Source organism: Hemicordylus capensis, chromosome 3, assembly GCF_027244095.1.
Source record: "Hemicordylus capensis ecotype Gifberg chromosome 3, rHemCap1.1.pri, whole genome shotgun sequence".
Classification (NCBI taxonomy): Eukaryota; Metazoa; Chordata; class Lepidosauria; order Squamata; family Cordylidae; genus Hemicordylus; species Hemicordylus capensis.
Window position 1 is genome coordinate 286,478,645 of NC_069659.1, and position 23,632 is coordinate 286,502,276.

General features: G+C 44.7%; 1 protein-coding gene across 4 annotated transcripts in view; it reads right to left on the reverse strand.

Annotated features, from left to right (window-relative positions):
• ARMH3 (armadillo like helical domain containing 3) overlaps window positions 1-23,632 on the reverse strand; it is a 237,969-nt gene that overhangs the window by 120,945 nt on the left and 93,392 nt on the right. For all 4 annotated transcript variants that reach the window (XM_053305039.1, XM_053305040.1, XM_053305041.1 and 1 more), the window contains exons 21-23: window positions 17,814-17,896; window positions 16,973-17,099; window positions 14,956-15,031 (exon numbers count right to left, since the gene is read on the reverse strand). In XM_053305039.1, coding sequence (XP_053161014.1) covers window positions 14,956-15,031; window positions 16,973-17,099; window positions 17,814-17,896 — 286 coding nt within the window. The remainder of the gene's footprint in view (window positions 1-14,955; window positions 15,032-16,972; window positions 17,100-17,813; window positions 17,897-23,632) is intronic.

The window sequence follows — 23,632 nt, forward strand, 5'->3', positions numbered from 1 at the left end:
TATGGAAGGTGTGTTTGCACACAAAGTGGTTCAGACGTTTTAAGTTCAACAGAGCCCGCAGGGAACCGTCCTTTTTGGGTATGGTTAATATTATGGAATCCATCCCTGTGCCTTGCTGGTGTAATGGGACGGGTTCTATTGCTCCTATTGCTAGGAAATGACAAATTGCCTCCTGCAGGCCTTGATGCTTGTGTTGGCATCAGGAGGTTGGGGTGGGTGAAAATTTGTGAGTAGGCTGGTTGGTCAACTCTATGGAGTAACCCTCTTTGATGATGGAGAGCACTCACCGGTCTGACGTGGTGGTTTCCCAAATGTGCTAGTATGAGGAGAGGCGACCACCAAGGGGCACCTCTCCCACCCCATCATGCTTGTTGTTTGAAGTGCTTGGCTTGGGCGGTGAAGGAAGCCCTATTTCCAAAGGTCTGCCTGGGTGTTCTAGATCTACCCCAGTAGGGGCATTGGGATCTGAAGCCCCTGTCTCAGCCCCCAAGGAGAGATCGAAAGGCACAAAAGGAACGTCTGCTGGTCGGTCCTGTTTTTTTTTTTTTAAGGAAGAGGGCATGGATTTCTTTTTATCCTTACATTCCACCAAGATGTCCTTCAAAGCCATGTTCCCAAACAAATTTTCACCATCATAAGGAACGGCAGCTAGGTTAGTTTTTGATGCAGCATCTACTTACCAGTATTTTAGCCACAAGTTGTGATGGCCCACCACCGAGGCTGTAGCTGCTCTAGATCCAAAACATAGGCAGTCAAGAGTAGTGTCTGATATGAAGGTTTGTGCCTTGTGTAAACTTTAAGAGTGTCTGTCACAGCCTGGCCAGGTCCAAGGGCGGATCCTGGATCAAATCATCCAGCCAGATTAAAGATACTTTTGCCACCATAGAGGCCACTGCAGAGGCCCTCAATGACAAGGCTGTCGATTCATTTGAGCGTTTGAGGGCCCCTTCCAAGTGTTTGTCTGTGGGGTCCTTAAGTGCTGACTCCTCATCCCTGGTCAGGATTGAACCAGAAATAAGTTGTACTACAGGAGCATCTGTAGGGGGCGTAGTGAAAATTACAGGTAGAAAAAGACTGTTCTGTTTTGACTGTCTCCACAAACTGTTCTGGAAGTGGAAAAGTCACATTAGAGGTCTTTGAACCAGGGAACACCAAAGCGCTTTTTCTGGTTGGTTGTGTCTCTTGGGAGGCGGGAAGGTTAAGACCCAAAGCGTGCACGATCTTGGTGCCAAATCCACCACTTGAAAAAGTCTGAGGGGTGCCTTTGAGGACTCTGGTTCTTGGCTATCAGATCATTCACCCTCAGATGATGGATGCTCAGGATCCCCTCCACCCAGTGGCTCAGCAGGGGACGAGGGATCCTCATCTACAGGGGTAAATGAAATGAACTCAAGCAGAGGTCTTTGTGGGGCCTCCTGCGGTGTTCCAGTGGAAAAAGTTATCTGAAACCCTCAAGGTTAGTATTCTGGGGTTAGGGGAACCACGATCAGAGAGTTCAGATTAGTGTACACTGCATTCTCCTGGTCTATAACTAGATCTAGACTTCTTAGACTTTTTTACGTGCTTCCCCTTTTTTCTAGCCTTTTTAGGGACTAGAGTCTCCGAAATAGAAGAAACAGCACTGGAAGAGGAGGATGAGGCCAACCTGGTCCTTTTTTGCTTTTTGGACCTAAAATTATCGTATTTTTCAAAGGAGGAAGGCTGGACAGAAAAAACTTGGAGAGTTGGGAAGGAGCTGCCTGGAGCCTTGCAGGACTAAAAGAACTGAGGAGGGTTAGCTCTGCCCAGTCTCAAGAAGCTATACTAATTAGCTTAGTCCTGCCTTCTGGAGTCACATGGGGATTAAATAATCCACATGTGAGACGCCCTTCGACCCCAGCAACAGAGAATCCAATTTCAAAACATGCAAATAAACTTGTACCCATTTATGCAGCATAGTTCCTTACAACAACTGACTGTTATACACAATAGGGACATGGATACACACACATACACAAACACACTAGCCAACCCCGCACAGAGCATCTGTGCGGCGCGTTGGGGCCGGCTGTTTCCCCCTCCCTCTTCCTCCTGCCCCGGTCTCTCCTCTCTTCCCCTTCCCTCCGGCCAGCACTCTCCAGCCCTCCTCCCCTCCCGTTCCTCCCCCCCCACAGAGCCGCAGCGGGCAGCCAAGAAGGGCCCCGCTACTGCTGTTTTTCCTCGCCCTCGTCTGCCTGCCGTCGCAGCTTCCCCCCCCCCGCCCTCCCGCTGCCACCGCCTTTCTCTCCCCTCTCTGCCCTCCCACTGCCACAGCCTTTCTCTCCCCCGCCCGCCGCCGCCTCTCTCCCCCCTCCTCCGCCCGCCGGCCACCGCCGGCACTTTCTTCCCCCTCTCCTCCTCAGTCCTCACTTCGGAACTCTCGTAGCGTGTCGCCCAGAATGACTTTGGGTGACAGAGGCCCAGAAACTCGCTGGAGAAGGGAGGGAGGGGATTCCATCTGTGGAGGAGGGACTACCATCTTGCTGGGCACCCCTCAGGGTGAGAGTCTAGTTCTTGCCTAGCTGCCCCTTCTCCTTTTGCTCCCTCCTGATTCCATCTGCCTCCCTCACCCCTGAACTGGTTGAGGTGTTGTGGTGCTTTGCAGGACCGAGGCCAAGCCCAGGGTGACTTGGCAGTTTTTTCACCTGGTTCCATCAACCAGGCTTTCTGCCCAGAATTTATAAGGAAGGGGGCCGCCGCCGCCAGAGGGACCGTCGCCACCAGAGGGGCCGCCCCTTTGGGGGAGCCACTTTGGGGGAGCAACGAGGGCGAGAGCCAAAATTTTTGGCCTGTTTTTTATATAAGGGGCTCGCCTTTGGAGCTGGATCTTCGGGGTGGGTGTTGAGTGTAGATTCTGTTGTGGGTGGAGGTTTTTGGGTTAGAGAGTTGTTTTTATTGTACCGAGTTGAGCCAGGCTGGTTTGCAGATATGGGCTCTCCTGAGTGGGATACTGCAGGGGGTGCATCTGGTAGTTCTGGGGTGGTTATTGCTGTAGTAGTGGGGAATAGAAGAACTGACGCAGGCAGAGCAGCTGGCCATTACAATTTAGTAAGTGTTTCCATTGCCAGCTACTGTGTCAACTCTCAGGCCTTGAGGAGCAGCTCCAATTTCCCACAGAGCCTGGCCTTGCTCCTCTGTAATGCCAGGTCAGTTCAGAATAAGATTGAAATTGTCCATGACTTGATCATAGACAAGGGAGCTGACCTGGCATGTATAACTGAGACCTGGTAGGGGAGGTGACTGGTCCAGTGTGGGCTCAGCTTTTCCCTCCAGGTCATTCTGTTGCGGAGCATGTTAGGGGAAGTGGGCGAGGGGGTGGAGTGCCTGTGGTCCATAAGAATACCATTTCCCTTGCCAGGGCCTCTGTAAGGCAGCTGACTTATATCGAGTGTGTATTTTTGAAGCTGGGAACTAGGGATAGATTGGGAATTCCGTTGGTGTACCGATCACCCTGCTGCCCAACTGATTCCCTAACTGAGCTGTCCGAGCTGGTCGCGGAGTTGGTGTTGGAGTGTCCCAGGCTTTTGGTGCTGGGGGACTTCAATATCCACTTTGAGGCTGGCTTGTCTGATGCAGCTCAGGAGTTCATAGCGGCCATGACAACTATGGGCCTATCTCAACTAGTTTCTGAACCAACAAATGTTGCTGGCCACATGCTCGATTTGGTCTTCTGTTCGGACCAGGGGGGTGTTCCATGGGTGAGGGATCTGGTGGTTTCCCCATTGTCATGGACAGACCACTACCTAGTTAAGGTTGGTATCACGGCCACAATCCACCCCTGCAGGGGTGATGGACCAATTAGGATGGTCCGCCCAAAAAGGCTGCTGGACCTAGTAGGGTTCCAAAAGGCCTTGGAGGGTTTCTAAGTTGGTACTGCTGGTGATTCTGTCAATGCCCTGGTGGGAACCTGGAATAAGGAACTTGTCAGAGCAGTAGACATGATTGTTCCTAAGCGTCCCTCCAGATCTGCTTCAAAATCAGCTCCTTGGTATACCGAGGAGTTGTGAGGGTTGAAGCGGCTGGGTAGGCAACTGGAGCGCAAATGAAGGAGAGCACGACTCGAATTTGACAGGACTCAGCACGTGCCCCACTTGAGGGCTTACGCAGAGGCAGTGCATACAGCAAAAAAGTTCTGGTTGGCTCGTATAGCTTCCACGGGTTCACGTTCGTCGGAGTTATCCTGGGTAGTGAGGAGTCTAATTTCTACTCCTTCTATTTCTAATCAGCTCCTGGAGGTTCTCTGCTGTGATGCCCTCAGTGGGTTCCTTGCGGATAAAATCTCCTGTATTCAGGCCGACTTGGATTCCACTATTTCTGCAGGGTCTACAGAGGAGGTGTCCAGCAATCCTTCTTGCAGTGTTAGGTTGGATCAGTTTCAATTTGTGATTCCTGAGGATGTGGACAAGCTGTTTGGAGCGGTGTAGTCCACCACTTGTTCTCTGAACCCTTTCCTGACTTGGCTGCTTCGATTTAGCAGGGAGATTATTCGAGGAGGCCTGGTGAATATCATAAATACATCGCTGAGGGAGGATAAGGTGCCTCCATGTTTGAAGGAGGCAATAATTAGACCTTTTCTTAAGAAGCCTTCCCTGGATCCCTCAGCGATGAATAGTTATAGGCCTATCTCTAATCTCCCTTGGTTGGGCAAGGTGATCGAGAGGGTGGTGGCCGGCCTGCTCCAGGTGGTTTTGGAGGAAACTGATTATCTAGACCCATTTCAAACCGGCTTTAGAGCCGGCTATAGGGTTGAGTCAGCTTTATGGATTATCTATACCAAGGAATTGACAGAGGGAGTGTGACTCTGTTGGTTCTCTTGGATCTCTCGGTGGCGTTCGATACCATTGACCATGGTATCCTTCTGGGTTGCCTGGGGGAGTTGTGGATAGGAGACACTGCTTTGCAGTGGTTCCACTCCCATCTCTCAGGCAGATCCCAGATGGTGGAGCTTGGTGACAGTTGCTCTTCTAAATGAGAACTGTTATATGGAGACCCTCAGAGCTCCATTCTGTCACCAATGCTTTCCAATATCTACATGAAACCGCTGGGTGCAGTCATCAGAAGATTTGGTGCTGGGTGTTATCAGTATGCTGATGATACCCAAATCTACTTCTCTCTTTCATCTGCTTCATCAGGAAATGAAGTTCATTCCCTAAATGCCTGCCTACAGGCAGTAATGGGCTAGATGAGAGATAACAAACTGAAGCTGAATCCAAGCAAGATGGAGGTACTCATTGTAGGGGCTCAGGATCTGAGGGATGAGTTTGATCTCCCTGTGCTGGATGGGGTCACACTCCCCTGGAAGGAGCAGGTACGCAGATTGGGGGTACTCCTGGATCTAGACCTCACCCTGGTATCTCAGGTGGAGGCTGTGGCCAGGAGTGCTTTTTATCAACTTAGGCTGATTCAACAGCTGCGTCCATTCCTTGAGGATGACGAACTCAAAACAGTGGCGCACCAGCTGGTAACCTCCCGGTTTGACTACTGTAATGCGCTCTACATGGGGCTGCCTTTGTACATAGTTTGGAAACTTCAGTTAGTTCAAAATGTGGCAGCCAGACTGGTCTCCGGGGCAACTCAGAGAGACCATATTACACCTGTTTTGAAACAGCTGCAGTGGCTGCTGCTATGTTTCCAGGCAAAATACAAAGTGCTGGTTATTACCTTTAAAGCCCTGATCAGCTTAGGTCCAGGTTACCTTAGAGAGTGCCTTCTTCGGTCTGATCCCCACCGCATGCTAAGACCATTTGAGGAGGTCCAGCTCCAGTTGCCACCGGCTCATCTGGTGGCGACCCAGAGGCGGGCCTTCTCTGTAGCCACTCCTCGATTGATTGATTGATTGTAGCCGCTCCTAGACTGTGGAATGTGCTCCCTGCAGAAATCTGTAATTTGAATTCTTTATTGGCATTTAGGAGAGCCCTAAAGACCTACCTGTTCGGCCTTGCCTTCCAGGGTTTTTAAATTGTTTTAAGGAATTCTTAATGTATCGGGGTTTTATAAGGTTTTGAATTGTTTTATTTTTTTAAAAGCTGCTTTATTGTATTTTAAAATCTTTGTTCCCGATCATTAGTTGATTTTAACTGTTTTATGATATTCATGAACCGCCCTGAGCTATTTTGTAAGGGCAGTCTAGAAATCGAACAAGTAAATAATAACTAAATAGATAAATAAATAAATTCAACAAGTACAGCTTCCCCACGCACTCGCCACAGATGCCCCTAATGAATTTCTGCCTGACATATCTATTTGTTTGTTATCTCTCTTTATAAACCGCCCTGAGCCATTTTTGGAAGGGCGGTATAGAAATCGAATTAATAATAATAATAATAATAATAATAATAATAATAATAATAATATCTACAAGGCACAGTGCTTCCCCAAGATGTTTCCTATATAGCAAATTGTCCAGTCAAAAATTCAACAAGTCCCACAACCACTTCCTACAAACACACCTGATAAATTTTTGTTTGATGTATCTCTTCAAGGCATAGTATTTTCCCCAAATGCTACATACTATAGCAAATGTTCAGGCAGAAGTTCAAGGCACGGAGCAGTTTCACATATTCCTGCAGGAAACCTTTCTCCTTCCTCTTCAGACTGCTGGCAATGCCAGGATTTTCTTAGCCTTCAATCTAAATGGAAAACTGCTATGTTGGAATGCTTACTGAATGCCAATTCACAAGAAGATGGGGAGTAAGGCCTGCTTGCCATAGAACATTCTGACACATTCTGTGTGTCTATTTTTCTTGTCTTTGTGAATTGTGTTACCTCTTATTTGGCTTAGCTCTGAATGAACCAGCTGTTGCCCTTTTTGCTCAATATTTTCTTCTATCTTTCAATTTTAATCAGAGATGCCATCTTAGTTTACTTTGTTCTTGAACATAGCCAAAATATATAGTATATAAATTATTACTGTTTCAAGTGTCATTGAGTTCTACAGAACAGTTAGCAAAATAAACGCTAAAAGCTATGCAATATTTTATGTTTGTGGACATGTTATTAATATATCACTTTCAGGTTTGAAATATGTTCCTCTGAAAAGGTTGAGAGGAATCAAAGACTTGATCCAGCTGTCTACACATAATTCTTCCAGCTGCTATTGCCAGTTTTGCCCAAGGCAGGAGGAATTGGTGTCAACATTGAGTGGACAGCTTTCCAGGACTAAAAATGCCTAATGGATCCAATGCAGGTTACTTGAGTACTACAGCTGATGCTACAACAACGCAGATCTAGTGCAAGATATTGACAGCATAATCACTTAGCAGCCCATTTGTAGAATGCTCTGGATACATCAGCAACTAGGTATATCACAACACAGCAGGAATCGTAAATTTCTGGCTGGACATTTACTGTATAGATGGCATTTGGGGAAGTAGTTTGCCTTGTAGAGACACATCAGGCAGAAATTCAGAAGCTCTCTAGCAAGTGACTGGGGAAGCTTGCAAGCGCCCCCTCCCCCTATCACTTTGCCACCTCGTGTGCCTTCGCAAATTGCCCCTCCCTCATTATTTTGCTATTGCCTCATGTTTCCTCCGAAGTCCATTTGCCTACCTTGCCTCGCATGCCCTCACAAGGTTTCTTGCCACATTTCCGCTACCTCAATTGCCCTCACAAGGCCCACCATCACCTTGCTACCGCTTTATATTCCCTTATAAGTTCATTCGCCACCATTCATTTGCTCACAACACCCCTTGTCACCACTTCATGTGCACCACCACCTTGCTGCCAAGTCAGTGGAAGAAAACAAACACTCATAATACAAAAAGGAGGAGTAAGGGAACGTTTGAGAACTTCCCAGGACTTTCCTGTCCTAACTCAGACTTCAGAACTCTCTATGAACAAAAATTGCTCATCTGCATCCTTAGTTGATTTCATTCTGTTATGGGGATTTCAGAGGTCAATCGCTCAGTAAATACTGGTTGGGTGTTTTTTTTTCAAAATACAGGATTATGCTTCAGCATATACCTGTATTAAAACAAAAAACAAAAACCCACACATTTAAAAAACACATTTAACACATTATCTGATGGCAAACCCCCCCCCCCAAAAAAAAACCAACACATGTTTTCTAGCATTTAAGGGTCAATTTTTAAACAGCTACATCTAAGCCATTTCACATCAGATCTGCACAAGATTTGAAGGGGTGGTGTCAATTGTCACCTAGCTGATGTCTGCAAATGTTCAACAGATTGGACAGATGGTTTAGATTTTGTTTCCAATGGAATGTTCAGGGTTTATAATGGTAGAATTTTGAAACAACTCCTCATCCTAACAATACTGGCATTACTGTGCCAGTATAATACATGTATGTAGAAATGATATAGAACAGCCACACCTCACTCATAATTCTCACAACAGTACAGAAAGCAACAGTGCCTTCTGTGCTAAAACACCACCACAAGCAAGGGCAACTAGAGCAGAGAGAATATGAATTTTAGATGATAAAGCAAGCAGGAGCACTGAGGCAGAGACATCAGGAGAAACACAATTACCCAAGTGATACATCAAAAACCTATTACCCCAGGTTGCATAGCAAAGACTTGACTAGCCAATTTGAAAATGTTTCAGTGGAAAAAATAATAAAATGACATAAAATGATGTGACTGCATTACAGATAATAGAGCAATTGAATCCATTAATCATGGGGTTAATCTATTTATTCACCTTGAGAAAATGACTGATCAGAAGAAAGTCTATTAAAAGAATACAATGATTCAGACGCCACCTCCATCACTTAGCAAGCAATCAGAGGATGCCCCTTCAAACCCTGCATTAATAAAATTCTCATTAAATGCAAAACTGCAAGATGTTAATGTAAAGGGGCTCATTAGTCTGGAAAATTTACCCGCCTTGAAAGTAGCTTATTTCCTCATGGAAGTGAAGGTCAGGTCTCCAGTTGACTTGCGAATCAAGTGTTGAGCTGGGTATCGGAACCCATGAGGCCAGATTTTTAAGGTGGGAAACCATCACATGACATTGTTAACAGCTATGTTTATTCTGCCCAGTTCCCAGGAGCCTCCCTGTTTGCAGTTGCATCTCCAGGCTTGGAGATTGCACTCTTGATATGCTCAGGAGCTTCACAGCAATGTGAGCTCTTAGTTTATGGTACACATGGGGGACAGGTCACTTAGTTGGCAATGGGCTAGTTGCCCCTAGATTTGGCTGCAAACAAAACAGACTGGAATGGGGATCAAGATGCACAAACATCCCCAATACAGGAGCTCCAGCTAAGCAGACTCCAGAGTTAACTACAGTTAACTGGCATTCAAGGCCATTTTGAACTCAGAGCAAATCACCTCAACTCCCTCCCTCCTTTCACAAGAGATAACGACTAATGAGCCAAATATGCCAAGTAGGAGTAAGAAACGTAGATAAGGTAGGGAGGCACAGATACTCTTTTGAGCATCTGTATACTCTGATTTTCATCACAATCAGTCTTGCACACAGAAGGCAATTCCCACATTGTTACACTCAGGAAGGAGCGATCAGACACAAGGCATGGTGCAGGTCCAGCCTGGCACTTCTAATCAGACAGCAAGGGCAGAAGGAATCCTGCCCCAAGCTAGGGAATGGGATATAAGTATCCCTACTCCCATCAATCAGTGTGCTCCCTTGGGTATTTCTCTCAGGACTCCATCCTGTGCTCCCTTGTGCTTTACACTTGGAACTCCATCGGGTGCTCCCTATGATCTTTGTGTTCCCCTGTGCCTCTCACTCGGGACTCCAACCAGTGCTTCCTTGTATACTCCACTGTGTGCTGTACTTGGGAATCTATTGAGCACTCCTTGTGCTCTCTCGCAACCTAAAAATAGCTTGAAATCACTAGCAGCTTGGGCAATCTGCCGTCCTCCTGCCATTGCAACCGGAGATGTTCAGTTTTTCATGCCACTTTCTGGACCAGTCCATTCAGCTTGCCTAGCCACCATAGGAAGCTGGCCCCATGGAGGTATCCTTCTTGTGGGCACCTCTCCCTCTACTAATCTCTGCAACCCTCCTGCTTCCAACCACGCTGTCTCGGAGGAACGAGACTCTACAGCTCTCTAGAGGTCCCATTGTCCAGATCAAGTGAAGGTGAATGCTTGCCCAATTCCTGGGCCCACTCTATCCCCTTCTTAGATGTAATCTACCCCCATCTTTCTCTCAAGCCTCTTCCTCTTGCCCACCTGGGAACTTAGACAATTAGGACTCTAAGCTAAAATGCCTCATTGTACTTAAATGCATCTTTGGTAGTAATATTGCTGTAACCACATATTTTCCCTCTTTTGTACCCCCTCCTACAATAAATACCTTATTTTTATTTTGAAACTTAAATCCTGTCTCAGTCCAGTCATTTCTTGTGTCCAAACGTTTGCAAAAATTAAAACTGATGTGGAGCTGGCCCCCTTTTAGAGCGAATTAGCCCATTAAGCCCAAACATTGGGGTGCTGACCACACACTCTAGGGCAGTTCCATTAACAACATACACAGACACCTCGAGAAGGCTGCATGTTCTGCCACACTCAAGAATGGCTGGAGACTGTCAGATTTGCCACTCTACTGCTAGGGTACACATACACAATCACACTATGCAAGTACAAAACTGAGTACTGGCTGCAGCATCCTGAGAAAGACACGTGTTGGTTTATCTCTCTCTCTCTTTTAAAAAAACAAATTTCTAGCCATGTGGCTGCAAAGGTAGGCATAAAAGCATATAGGCAAAGGCTGCTGAAATCTCAAAAGCAGAGGGATGAATGTGGAATGACTAAATGTTCTTGCAATCAGGAAGCACGATTAAGAGCCCTGCAAAACTCCTTGTTTTTTTCCATGACAAACAGAAGAAAAATTATTCAAACAGACAAGAAGAGGCAAATCTATGTATTCTTTCTATGTATAAAAGCATATAGAATTCAGATGTGCATGGCACAAATTTTTTGTGAAGAATCAGTGATGTGGGATGGGAAAACTTTCCACTTATATTTCTAACACAACTTTTCCCCATAAAATTAATTAGTAACATGATGAATGGAGACAGTACCCGTCAAACTGGGCAGTTTCCAAGATGTAATTAACTTTTTCCCCAGGTGAATATCCTTAGGAAGCATTCATGCATATTTAATAAACAGCAATGCATTGTTCTTTGGACATGCTAAAATTAGTATGTTAACACTTTTCAGTGCCTTCATCCCCCCCCCCCCCCGCTTTAAAATTAAAAACAATGTGGTGGAAGTATATGCTATTGAGGCATCCTAAAATATCTGCAAGTATTCTAGCTAAAACGATTTACAAGTAAAAGCTTTCTTTGTTGAACATTTAAACCACATGAAGGCTTCAATTCTATCCACATTTAAGAAGCCAGCCCGAGTGAACGAAGAGACTTACTTCTGAGTATGCACACACAAGATTGGGCTCTGTGAGTTTTATTGAATCTTCTGCCTAATCAAATATTTCAATTAAAATAGTCTGAGCTTCTGAAAAAACATTTTAGATATGCATACAGCATGAAAAGTTACATGGCATTTTTCAGTGTTTACTAAATGTAACCAAATTAACATTATGGCTGACGATCCAGACTAGTGTTGCACACAAAAAATATTCCACACATGCAACACGAGAACACTAATTTATTCCAATCTTCTCTTCCCGCTGCACCGTGTTCCTGAGGGCTGCAGGACCCTCAGAGACATATTTCGAGGAGGAACAAGTGAATGCAGCAGAAAGGGGAGATCCAGTGGCATAGGCACAGGGGCTAGCAGCCCCTGTCCAGCCCGCCACCAGCGGCCCCCCCCACCAGCTCAATGGCTGCCAAAGCACCTTTCCCTGCTTGTAAATGGAAAGACGCTCTAGCAGCCACGCAAGGAAAGGCGCTCTGGCAGCATGGCGCTTACTGTAATTTAGTGTTTACTTGCAAACAGGGCCATGCAGCCCCATTTGCAGACATAACCACGCCTCCTGTGCATCTGACGTCAGGTGGTGGGGGCAACAGGAGCAGCCCATGAATGCGGCAGCCCAGGTTCTTTGGGAGAAAACCACCCCCATGCAATGGTGGCTCCACCCCTGGGGAGAACAGCATATTTTTCAAAGACACAGGCAGATGTGGTAGGAAGGGGTGACAGGCAAAACTCACCCCTACCCCATTGCTCACAGAACATATTTCAGAGTGTGCAACATTAATCTGAATGCCAGCTGCTAAATCTGATCCTACTTGACTTAGGGCATTGGAATTTTCTTGTTTGCATATCAGGAAAGTTCACAAAAAAAGAGTTCTGCCCCGAACAACAGAAATTAGGATTGTTTGGGTCAGCAGTATGTTGATGTTAGCACCAAGAATGTATGAAATAGTATGTTAGAATTAAGGCAAATCAGCATAACCAGCCTCCAACAGTCTCACTGAAAGACTTAGCGATCAGAGAAAGTGCAAACGTCTGCCCACATCAAACCACTTTATAGAATACGGACTTATCTCAGGAGACTGAACATTGTCTAAAGTCCTTAACTGTATCTGCTTGGCAAAGGGTCAGGCAAAATTATGAACAAGAAAAGATTTACACAGTCCTGAAAGCCATTGCTTCCCTTGTTATGGAGGTGTAATGTTGTAAGGGTCTAACAGCAAACCCCAAAGTCAAAAAAGAGAGATGGTATTTGCTGCCACATACTTCTCAAGCAAATGACAAAGTGCAGGAGAACTCTATACAATATACTGTACAGTATATGCAGTACATATATGACACAATGGCCAACAGATTGGAAGAGGTCAGTCTACATTCCCATACCAAAGAAAGGAGACTTAGACTGTGCAAACCATTGCACAATATCCTTAATTTCACATGCTAGCAAAATAATGCTCAGGATCATCCAATGCAGATTAGACCCCTACGTGGAAAGGGAAATGCCGGATGTTCAAGCTGGTTTCAGAAAAGGCCGAGGAACAAGAGACATCATTGCTGATGCACTCTGGATAATTGAGAAAGCCAAATTAAAAGCACTTAATCAATATGCTCATACCTGCTCTAACACTAGAAAATTAAGTACTTTTAGATGCAGCTGCAGGCTGCCTCCTTCAAAACAACTGCAGAACACAAAAACCCATGAGAGGGTATGATATTTAACTTATTACAACCTCTTCAGACATTACCCCCCAAATGCAAAGAAATAATCAGTGCCTGTCAGAAAAGAAATTCACAGGTATGAAGTAATTTCCCATTCGCATCAATTTAGTTTTGATTTAACAGCTTTGATTACCCATAGTGGGTGGAAAAGCAGCTTATAAATTCTTATACTCCCCACCCCCCATTCAAATGTACCAAAATGGGAATGCAAAGAATGGATGTAAGCATCACTTCTGTCATTCTAGGCAGGCCTACCCTCTCTGATTACGCTGCCAAAGAAATAAGCTGCTATTTGGTAGTTTTCAATTTCTCAAGATGTTCAATTACAGTAAATAATTACCAAGAAGCCCACAGAGGAAAGAGCAGCCAGGCTGCTTTTCAACCACATCCCTTAAAATTTGCAAGCACCCTTCAGTTTTCTTCTACTCCCTGTTTCAGAGACTTTTCCATGAAATAATTGTCAAGAATTCATAGACCATGCCAAGGATAGGCATTTTAGAAAGCATTCCCTATCTATGACTGCCACTTCAACCGCTATATTTACAGACCATTATCAGTCCCCAAGAGCTTTGCTCATCTCTTGCTCGTGAAAAATAAAGAGAACAACAGAGTAAATCTTGCAGAACCTATACATAAGGACATGAAATTTACAGGTCTGCAGAGAAAATCTTCAGTGGTCGTTTATAGACACACAACATTACTTGAAAAATGCCTAGAGGGATTTTGTTTTCCACACACTTCTTGAGCAAGGAAACAGGAGAATGGCAAGACATCACCACAAAGATAGGCTCTCTCTCACAGGTGAAGTGCAGCTTGTGTGCCTGACTTCATATTCTCAGCAGAAAAGGGACAATTTGGATTTTTCCCAGCAAAATCTGTGCCTGTGTTTTACACTGAAAATTCCTGTAACACCATCACCAAAATATTTTAAAGTAACTTCTCACTCAGCTGGCTTTTTCAACAAGACTTGTCTCAGCACGGGCCATTGCTGGAGACTAGAGAGTCAAGGGTCCCAAACTTTCAACCATCCTCTCAGGAAAAATGAGTCTCAGGCAGCAGCAATTATCAGGCCTGCTCAATTTAGGCCCCCACCACCACAGCTGTTTTTGGACTACCATAATCCCCAGCCACAGTAGCCAATAGCCAGGGATTATGGGAGTGGTAGGCCAACATCTGCAGGTGGGCCAAAGTTGAGAAGGCCTGAATTAGATGCTAGCTTGCCCCAAGGGCAAAAATACTTTTCAGGCCATAAGTATTGTGTTTTTATTCTAATCTTTAGTTTGAAATGTTACCCTGGGGACAGATCCCAGGCCATCACTGAAGACTCTCAGCATGCCAAGAACCAGCAGCTGTTGTCTCCAAGATCCCCTGAAAGTGCCAAAAAAATGAAGAGTCTCGATATGAAAGAAAGCCCATCAGGATCTCGACCTGCTATGCCAGCAGAACTGTATCATTCCACAGAGATTCTCTTGAGTTCCTAAACATGAGCACATGGTTTTGAAAATCAAATCCTGGGGAAAGTACTGGCCACTATGGAATGTACATTCAAATACCCACACCTTGTCCAGAACCACAGAATGACATCTGCAACTTAGTCTAACACAGCATAGCAAAGCTTTTTGAAGCTCATACCATTGCCCATTTGAAAGATCACATGACCTATCATTGCATAAATGCTGCTGAACAGGGGGATCTTTCACCCAACTTGGCAACCTTGGTTTAGATGTGATCTCCCCCATGCTCAGAAATCCAACAGCATGGCATACCATAGCAGAAAACAAGTGTCCCAAAAACAGAGAGTACAAGTGAGTTACAAGAATGTTCATGCTTCAGTTGACTCCTTCCCCATTCTTACCGTATGTTAACCAATGCATGGGTCACTTTGCTGGCTGGCTCCTTCCATTGACCCGCATTGGTAGATAGCCTCAGAACTGAAAGGAAAAAGACAGAAAGATGGTTATACAGTACTCTGTGTTACTTATTTGACAACAAAAGCACTTCCAAATTGACCATATAGCTAAACAAATACTTAGAAATAATTCTGGAGAACGTATGTCCATCCTCCTCCTCTTCAAATGTAACCATCACCACATATGTAAAGGTTATGCACTATTTTTACATTACTTCCTCAAGTAATTAGCTACTGCAAATTACTTTACCGCCCTAACAATCACTTTGGAAGAGTAGAAACATGAAAAGAAACTCGTGTTCTCTTGAAATTAGCATTCCGTTTTCTACCTTGCAAGAGAAGAAATAGAAAGTTGAACTCTGAAAGCATTCCACAGTCCTCTCCTGGAACTTCATTATGCTGCTGCTATGCTGCTCAAGATCCAAACAAAATTACAGCTAAGAAGCCGATCAATTGGGGTTCTTTAGCATTTAACAGAAACAATACAGGGAAACAGAGATGTTCTATTTTGCCTGGCTTAGAATAAGCAAACATTTTGTGTTTCATTGTTTTAGAGTTATTTGACAGGGATAGGGAAAGGAGAGAGATGGGGTGGCTTGGGCGCCACTCTACTACAAAGATGCACCATACACTTGGGTCTGACTGTGATTGCAGAAGACACCTTTTAAGAAAGTCTGGAATGAATGTCTGGTTGCCCCTCCTGAAACTCCACTTAAAGTTTGTTTAGATGCAGCTGTACCTATACAGCAAGCTGCTCTAGTTTCATCCAGATGATTTCAATGTGCACAAAATCTCTTAACAAGGCATCTTCCCTGGATAGCTACCAGGGCAGCTAAAGTATCAGAATCATAGGGCACAGATTCTCCTTGCATAATGCACTTGGGGTTATTTTCTATATATGAAAGGTGGTTACCACCTGCAATTTGCTTTCAGCTACTCTGAAACTCATCTCATGGCCATCATTGTACAGGTTTATGCCTTCAACATTACCATGCTATGCACTGTGATCTGCTTTCTCTGTTCATTAATGACCTTCCAACTCTTTTTATATGCTTGCATAACTCCAATTTCTCACAATGGTGGTTTATTATTGGGGGGGGGGGGAGAGAAAATTTGGGAGAAAAAAGGATGCAAAGCTACAGCCTCCATTGTAGCTCTGCTAAAGCTTTTCATAGGAGGTTCATCGATATAATGCTTGATTATGCCTCCATACCACGGTCCTTTCATCAGTTCCCTGTCTCCCTGCTAAGTTTATACTCCACAGTACGGCACTGTGATCCTCTGCATCTCCACTCTCTCAACAAAAAACATCACTTCCAGGCTCTGACATTTTTCTGTCTGCCACTATTCAGAAAATATTGTGGGGGCTGTTTCCCAATTACAGCTGAGGCATTGACCTGGTTCTGTGGATGTTAGAAGTGCCACGTGGTCCTTGTTCTATGCAGCAGGTTTCTTGTTGTGCATCCAAAAAATGCTTTTTTTCACTTCTTGTTTACATTGCTGCTGATTGGCTCTGGGGGCTGTGCTAGCTCTCTGACCTGAGACTAAGGCATAGTTTCCCAGCTGGGAGCACTCTGCACACAGCAGCCAGGTTCACATTAAATGAGGGCACAGTGTGTTCTTGTTACCATTTAAATATTACATGTCTGGCAATAGCAACAAGCACATTTTCACATACACAGCACACGTCTGTGAACCAGGTGATCATTCTGTATTCAAACAGCTTTGGTTCTATAAGCCTGCTCTTGAGGAAGAACACTCTTTAATGTGCTTCTTTCACCTAGAACAGGGAACATTTATTCTTTCAATCAGAGTTATTTTGTATCTGTGCTTTAATTGACAGTCACATTTTGAGCACACATGCTGATCAGCAGTCATGCACAATCATTCTCTCCCACCCACACAACTTATATCTATATACATGTTTTGTCAACTGCAAGCCAAGTCATCCAACACTACTCACCCATAGAATACAGGTTATCAAAACTCTGGTGCATTCTGATGATTTCATAGTATAGCTCATCATAGCTGCTAGGAGTCGGAAGGAAGGTATCTCCATAAGTGATGAACATATTAAACAGGTTTACCACCTTTAAAAACAAAAGACTGTATGAATGTATATAAAATAATTTATATGAACAATATAAAATAATTTAAAGATAATGTAGCAAGCACTTAGTTTATGTGGATAAAAGTGTTCAACCCCATCAATAACATAGCCACTTTTTTCTGGCAAATTCAGTACGTTGTGGTGCTAGAAAGTACAAGTAGCTGTTGTAAACCACCCAACTAAAACTCTGAAAGCAGATTTTATGTATAGCTGCAGCAAGCCTGTCTGTTGCAGCAGAATGCACATTACAAAACACATGGTCATGTCCCCCACCCCCGCCGCCATAAACCTCTTGGTTGTTCTTTCTTAAAGGTTTTCTGTCTTATCTTTGGCAGGTTTCTCACAGGGACAGAAATATATCTTAGGATAACAATATAAGAGGCCTAGAGCTATAGGCACATATTTTGATCAACACCTGGCTCAAATGCTTTGACATTCCACTGGAACATCCACAGAGGTACCCATTCCCATCTCAACCCAGCTTGTATTGCTCTTAACCCAGCTACATGGAAACACAAAGATAGTATGATGGAGATAAGGACTCCTAAAAGTATCTGCAATATGACTTGTCTATTTTGGTCCGCAGCCTGCCCCATTAAGTATATTCCTATTTATTTATCTAATTTCGATGTTGTTGATCTTCAAGGGACAACGCTGTTACCTACTTTGCACAGAAAGACTTAGAGACACTTACCATGAGAGCTAAGGTAAAGATGTTGTATTTTGCCAGCAAAACCGTCTCATTGGACATAAGAAACTTCAACAGATTAATCAGAGCTAAAAGAAAGAAAAACACCAAGGTTCCTTAAAATGGACTACAGCTGCATTTTCATAAGTGGATGGCTTCCCAAAGCCTAAAGAAGAAGCACTTGCTGATTAATTAGAACCCTGTCTGTCACAGATACAGCCACATAAACTTGCTGTCCCAGATTCATCCTATCTGCACAATTTTGTGTTGAGTCACCTGCCACTCAAGTCAGTTGACACAGAGAGGTTTCCCCCTTTCTGGTCAGCAGCGTAAGTAGCACCCAGGGCTTGGAAAATCAGCTGTCTGCTTTTGGTTTACATATCCCCAGCACAAGAGACCAGGAACCAATCTCAGCTGTCACTTGTGCTGATAACACACAAGGCAGAACCAGGTACAGCATGGCTCTGCCGTAGTTTGACTAGTTTCACAATGGCATATATGACACACAGGCAGATACTATACAGTGTGTCAAGTTACTTAGGACAGGACACATCGCATCACACTCTGCTCAGGAGCACTGCCTGGAGACAAAAATACGTTAGCCACTGTGTTCTGCAGCTCTCTAACATCAACATTCAGTCAAGGCTAGTGAGTGGGTTAAGAGCTCAAAAGGTTTGGATCATGAATGATTTATGAGGAATTGCTGCATTCTTAATACTGGCAAGAAATGTATATATTTGACAACATTATTACAATCACGAAGATAACATAATAAAAGCAAATTTTCAAAAACAAGCACTTTCCTGTCTTTCTTGGGACTTATTTGACAGGCAAACACATCTTCGCCTTATTATGTGAACACTGACAGAATTGAAGATACATTTTTCTGCTCTGAAGCAAGTTTCAGATATAGCAGTTCTATGACCAAATTCACAGGCACTAATTTCAAAGTCAAGAAGCCATAAAAACAGGTTTGTGTCAAAAGCTCTTGATTACTTTCTAGCTGTATCAGCTTAATGTCAGCCTGCAAGCTTAATTTTAGAGGTGCAGCTTGAGTTTCATCCTGAAGAGGATTCCTACTTAGGGGAACACTGCTGTGAAACAGAAAGTAATATGTTCCACAAGAAGACAACAACCCCCAGAACTACTGGAAACTGACATGGGATGAAAACAATCTGACAGGATCCAGAAGGAGAGACAGTTATCCAGCTGCCAACAGCTCATCCATCTGCAGATTTGATGGATTACTTTGTCATGGCACAATATCAAAAGAAAGCAGACAGTGGAAGCTCAACAATTATACAAAAGGGAGCTAGGTAAAAGAGATGAACATTATGGAAAGTTGAAGACACAATGGTAACACTAAGCACATGCAGGGCAAAACAAATAGGGTCTGCCTCTGTGTGCAAGTGCATTCATCCATTCAGAAGAGGTTTCAGCCACTGACCAACAACAGCAGAAGGAATAACAGGAGAACTTAGGAAGAAACAGCCAGCCGTGACCGTAATGATTGGTGGCACTCTCTGAACTTTCAGAGATGTTTAAAATACCGTATTTATTTTTATTTTATTTATTTATTTGATTTGTATACCGCCCTTCCAAAATGGCTCAGGGCAGTTCACAATCAAAACACACCACTAAAACAGTAAAGAGCTATAACAAATTAAAAAACAATATAACAAATAACAATTTAAAAACATTTTAAAACAACAATTAAACAATTACAGTGATTAAAAACCCCAAAATCAGGTTTTGAATTTTAAAATAAATCAGAAATTAAAAACCCCACAATTTCGGAAGCTGAGAAAGCTTGGGTGAAAAGAAGGGTTTTCAGGTGTTTTTTGAAGATTGCCAGAGATAAAGAGGATCGCATTCCACAATCTTGAGGCAGCGACCAAGAAGGCCCATCTCTGTGTCGCCACCAAACGAGTTGGCAGTAACTGGAGACGGACCTCCTCAGATGACCTCAATGGGCGGTGGGGTTCATAATGAAGAAGATGCTCTCTTAGATACCCAGGGCCTAAGCTGTTTAGGGCTTTGTAACTATAACTAGCACTTTGTATTTTGTCCGGGAACCTATTGGCAGCCAGTGTAACTCCATCAGTAAAGGAGTAACATGGTCTCTCCGAGAAGACCCAGAGACCAAACTGGCTGCCGCGTTCTGAACCAGCTGAAGTTTCCGGACTACGTACAAAGGCAGCCCCACGTAGAGCGCATTACAGAAGTCAAGTCTGGAGATCACCAACAGATGTACCACTGTTTTGAGGTCATTGATCTTGAGAAACGGGCGCAGCTGGCGTATCAGCCGGAGCTGATAGAAAGCACCCCTGGCCACTGCCTCAACCTGAGAAATCAAGGAGAGGTGTGAATCCAGAAATACTCTCAGACTGCGAACCTGCTTCTTTTGGGGAAGCATGACCCCATCTAGAACAGTCAGATCAAAATTGTCTCTAGAGTTCTGACCCCACATAATAAGTACCTCCGTCTTATCTGGATTCAGCTTCAGTTTATTGTCCCTCATCCAGCCCATTACTGCTTCCAGGCAGCCATTTAGGGAGGATATGCCAGCTCCTGAAGAAGTTGACATGGAGAAATAGATCTGGGTGTCATTAGCAAACTGGTAACATACAGCTCCAAATCCCCAGATGATCTCTCCCAGCGGTTTCATGTAGATGTTAAAAAGCATTGGAGAAAGTATGGAGCCTTGAGGGACACCATGCTCAGATTTTGAAGAGCAACAGTCTCCAGGAGACACCATCTGGGATCTGCCAGAAAGGTAGGAGCAGAACCACTGCAAAGCAGTGCCTCCCACCCCCAACTCCCTCAGATGCTCCAGAAGGATACTATGGTTGATAGTATCGAAAGCCGCCAAGAGATCCAAAAGGACCAACAGAGTCACACTTCCTCTGTCAAATGCCAATTGGAGATCATCCATCAGGCCAACCAAAGCAGTCTCCATCCCATAGCCCACCCGAAAACCAGTTTGATAAGGGTCTAGATAATCAGTTTCCTCCAAGACTGCCTGGAGCTGAGAGGCCACCACCCTCTCAATTACCTTGCCCAGCCATGGGAAGTTGGAAACAGGCCTGTAATTGCTCAACTCCGAGGGATCTAATGCAGGCTTCTTTAGAAGAGGTCTAATGATTGCCTCCTTAAGACAAGGAGGCATCCTGCCCTCCCTCAGAGAAGCATTTATGATATCCACCAGTCTGTTTACAACAACCTCCCTGCTAGATCGAACAAGCCATGTTGGACAAGGGTCAAGAGAACAAGTGGTAGGCCTCACCGATCCAAGCAGCTTGTCCACATCCTCAGGAGTCACAAACTGAAACCGATCCAGTCGAATCACATAAGAGGAGTCGTTTGGCATCTCCAGCTCAGACATCAAATTAATGGTCGAGTCTCCATCTAGTTCGGCCTGAATCCAAGAGATTTTATCTGCGAAAAACTCTTTAAACACATCACAGTGGGTAACTGATGACTCCAAATTCTGGTTCAAGGGAGGGCGGGCAGATACTAATCCCCTCACAACCCTGAACAACTCTGCTGGACATGAATTTGCAGAGGCAATACGGGCAGAAAAGAACTGCCTCTTTGCCGCACGTATTGCCTGAGCATAGATCTTTAGATGTGCTCTATGTCGCAATCTTGTAGATTTGAGTAGAGTCTTCCTCCACCTGCGCTCCAGTCACCTATCTTGCCGCTTCAGCCCCCATAGATTTTCTGTATACCAAGGGGCAAATTTTGAAGCAGGTTGGAGGGGATGCTTGGGAGCAATCGTGTCTACCGCCCTGGTGAGCAAGTTGTTGCAATTCTCAACCAGGGCATCAACAGGATCACCAGCAAAGCCAACATTAAATCCCTCCAAGGCTTCTTGGATTCTTAATGGATCCAATAACCTCTTCGGGCAGACCATTTTAATGGGCCCCTCGCCCCTGCAGAGGTGGGAAGTGGTTGTAAGTCCAACTTGAACCAGATTGTGATCCGTCCATGACAATGGGGAAATCACAGGAGTCCCCACCCACGGAACACCACCCTGATCAGAGTAAAACACCAAATCAAGCGTGTGACCTGCAATATGCGTCGGTCCAGAGACCACTTGGGATAGGCCCATAGTTGTCATGGCCGCTATGAACTCCTGAGGTGCCCTGGACAGATTGGTCCCGCATTGAACATTGAAGTCTCCCAGCACCAAGATTCTGGGAGACTCCAACGCGAGTTCCGCAACCAAGTCCGTGAGCTCAGTAAGGAATTCCGCTGGGCAGCGGGGTGATCGGTACACCAACAGAAGTCCCAATCTACCCCTGGTCCCCAAACTCAAGTACATACATTCAATATGGTCCGAAACCCTGACAGGGACCCTGGTAAGGGAGATGTTATCCTTAGAGACCACAGCCACCCCACCTCCCCGCCCATGTCCCCTCACCTGGTCCTCTACAGAATATCCTGGAGGAGGAAGCTAGGACCCTACTGGACCACTAGCCTCCCCCAACCAAGTCTCGGTAATACATACCAGGTTGGCCCCTTCATCCATGATCAAATCATGGATGAGTTCAGATTTATTTTGGACCGACCTGGCATTACAGAGGAGCAGGGAAAAGCTATGTGGGTTGTTGGCAGTGCTCCCCGAGGTCAAAGAGCTGGCAGGACAGCCGGAAGCCAAAGGCAACAAAACGTGATTTGAAAAGACAGTGGAAGGAGAGGAGGTACCTAATTTCCCAGCGAAGCTCTGAAATTATTTTACTAGTGACAGTGTAGATCAGGTAATCATATAGCTAAATGACAGATACGACAGAGAAGCGACTCCCATCTCAGGCTAGTGCATGAACTAACGACATCAACCACAGACATCTCTTTGCAAAAGCCAAGAAACCACCACACATACCAATTTCACCCTCACATTTAAAGGATGAAATTTCAATTTCAGATTTAGAGTACCAGTGTACTCACCACTACATTCATATACATACATGGCTGTCATGCTATTCATATATCTCTCAGTGAGCTGTGTCCTTTCATCAGTGGCACAGCTTCATTCACTAGTGCTCTGAATTAGGATTCTGGATAGGCCCTTAATGCCACAGCGATTCAGCTCAAAAAAGACTTCTGCCCATATTGTGCTTAGAGACATCAGCCTTCAGAGTAAAGCAGCAGCATCAAATGGGTTCTTCACAGAGCTGAGATTCAGTTAAAACATGTTTCCAAGGTAACTAAGCCTCCATGGTGTATGTCACCATCCAAGGCAATCACCACTTGGGACTAAGACAGCTGCCCCGAGTCTCTAGGATGGCAGTTTACTGGGCACTGCTCACATTATAGCTATTAATATGCTATACTTGTTGACTTAGCTTTAAGAAACTCCATAGACTGATCTCTAGCTCAAGTGCTTGGAATACTCCATTCAAAACTCTGTGGAAACTGGAATGTGCCTGTGGCTAGGCAGCACTTGCCAACATAAGGTTAAACATCAATTTAGTTGCACATCTGCACGACGAATTGCTCAGCATGCCTTTAATGGAGAATCTGGAGGGTCTTCATTATCAGCCTGAAAGTCAGCTTCATTTTAAAGTGCCCCTACTTCTGTTAGAGCTATCAAGAGGAACCAAGTACATGAAAAGAGGTGGGCTGTTTCTGCTAACAGTTCTTTACCCAGCATAGGGTTAAGAACATCAGAACTGCCTTGCTGGATCAGACCCAGGTCCACATAATGCAATTCTAACCATGTACAGTCAGATTGCCTTGGGAAAACCACAACCAGAACATGAAGCAATAAAATCATGACCTCCAGCAGCTAGTAGAAATGAGGCTCCCAGAAATGGATGTCT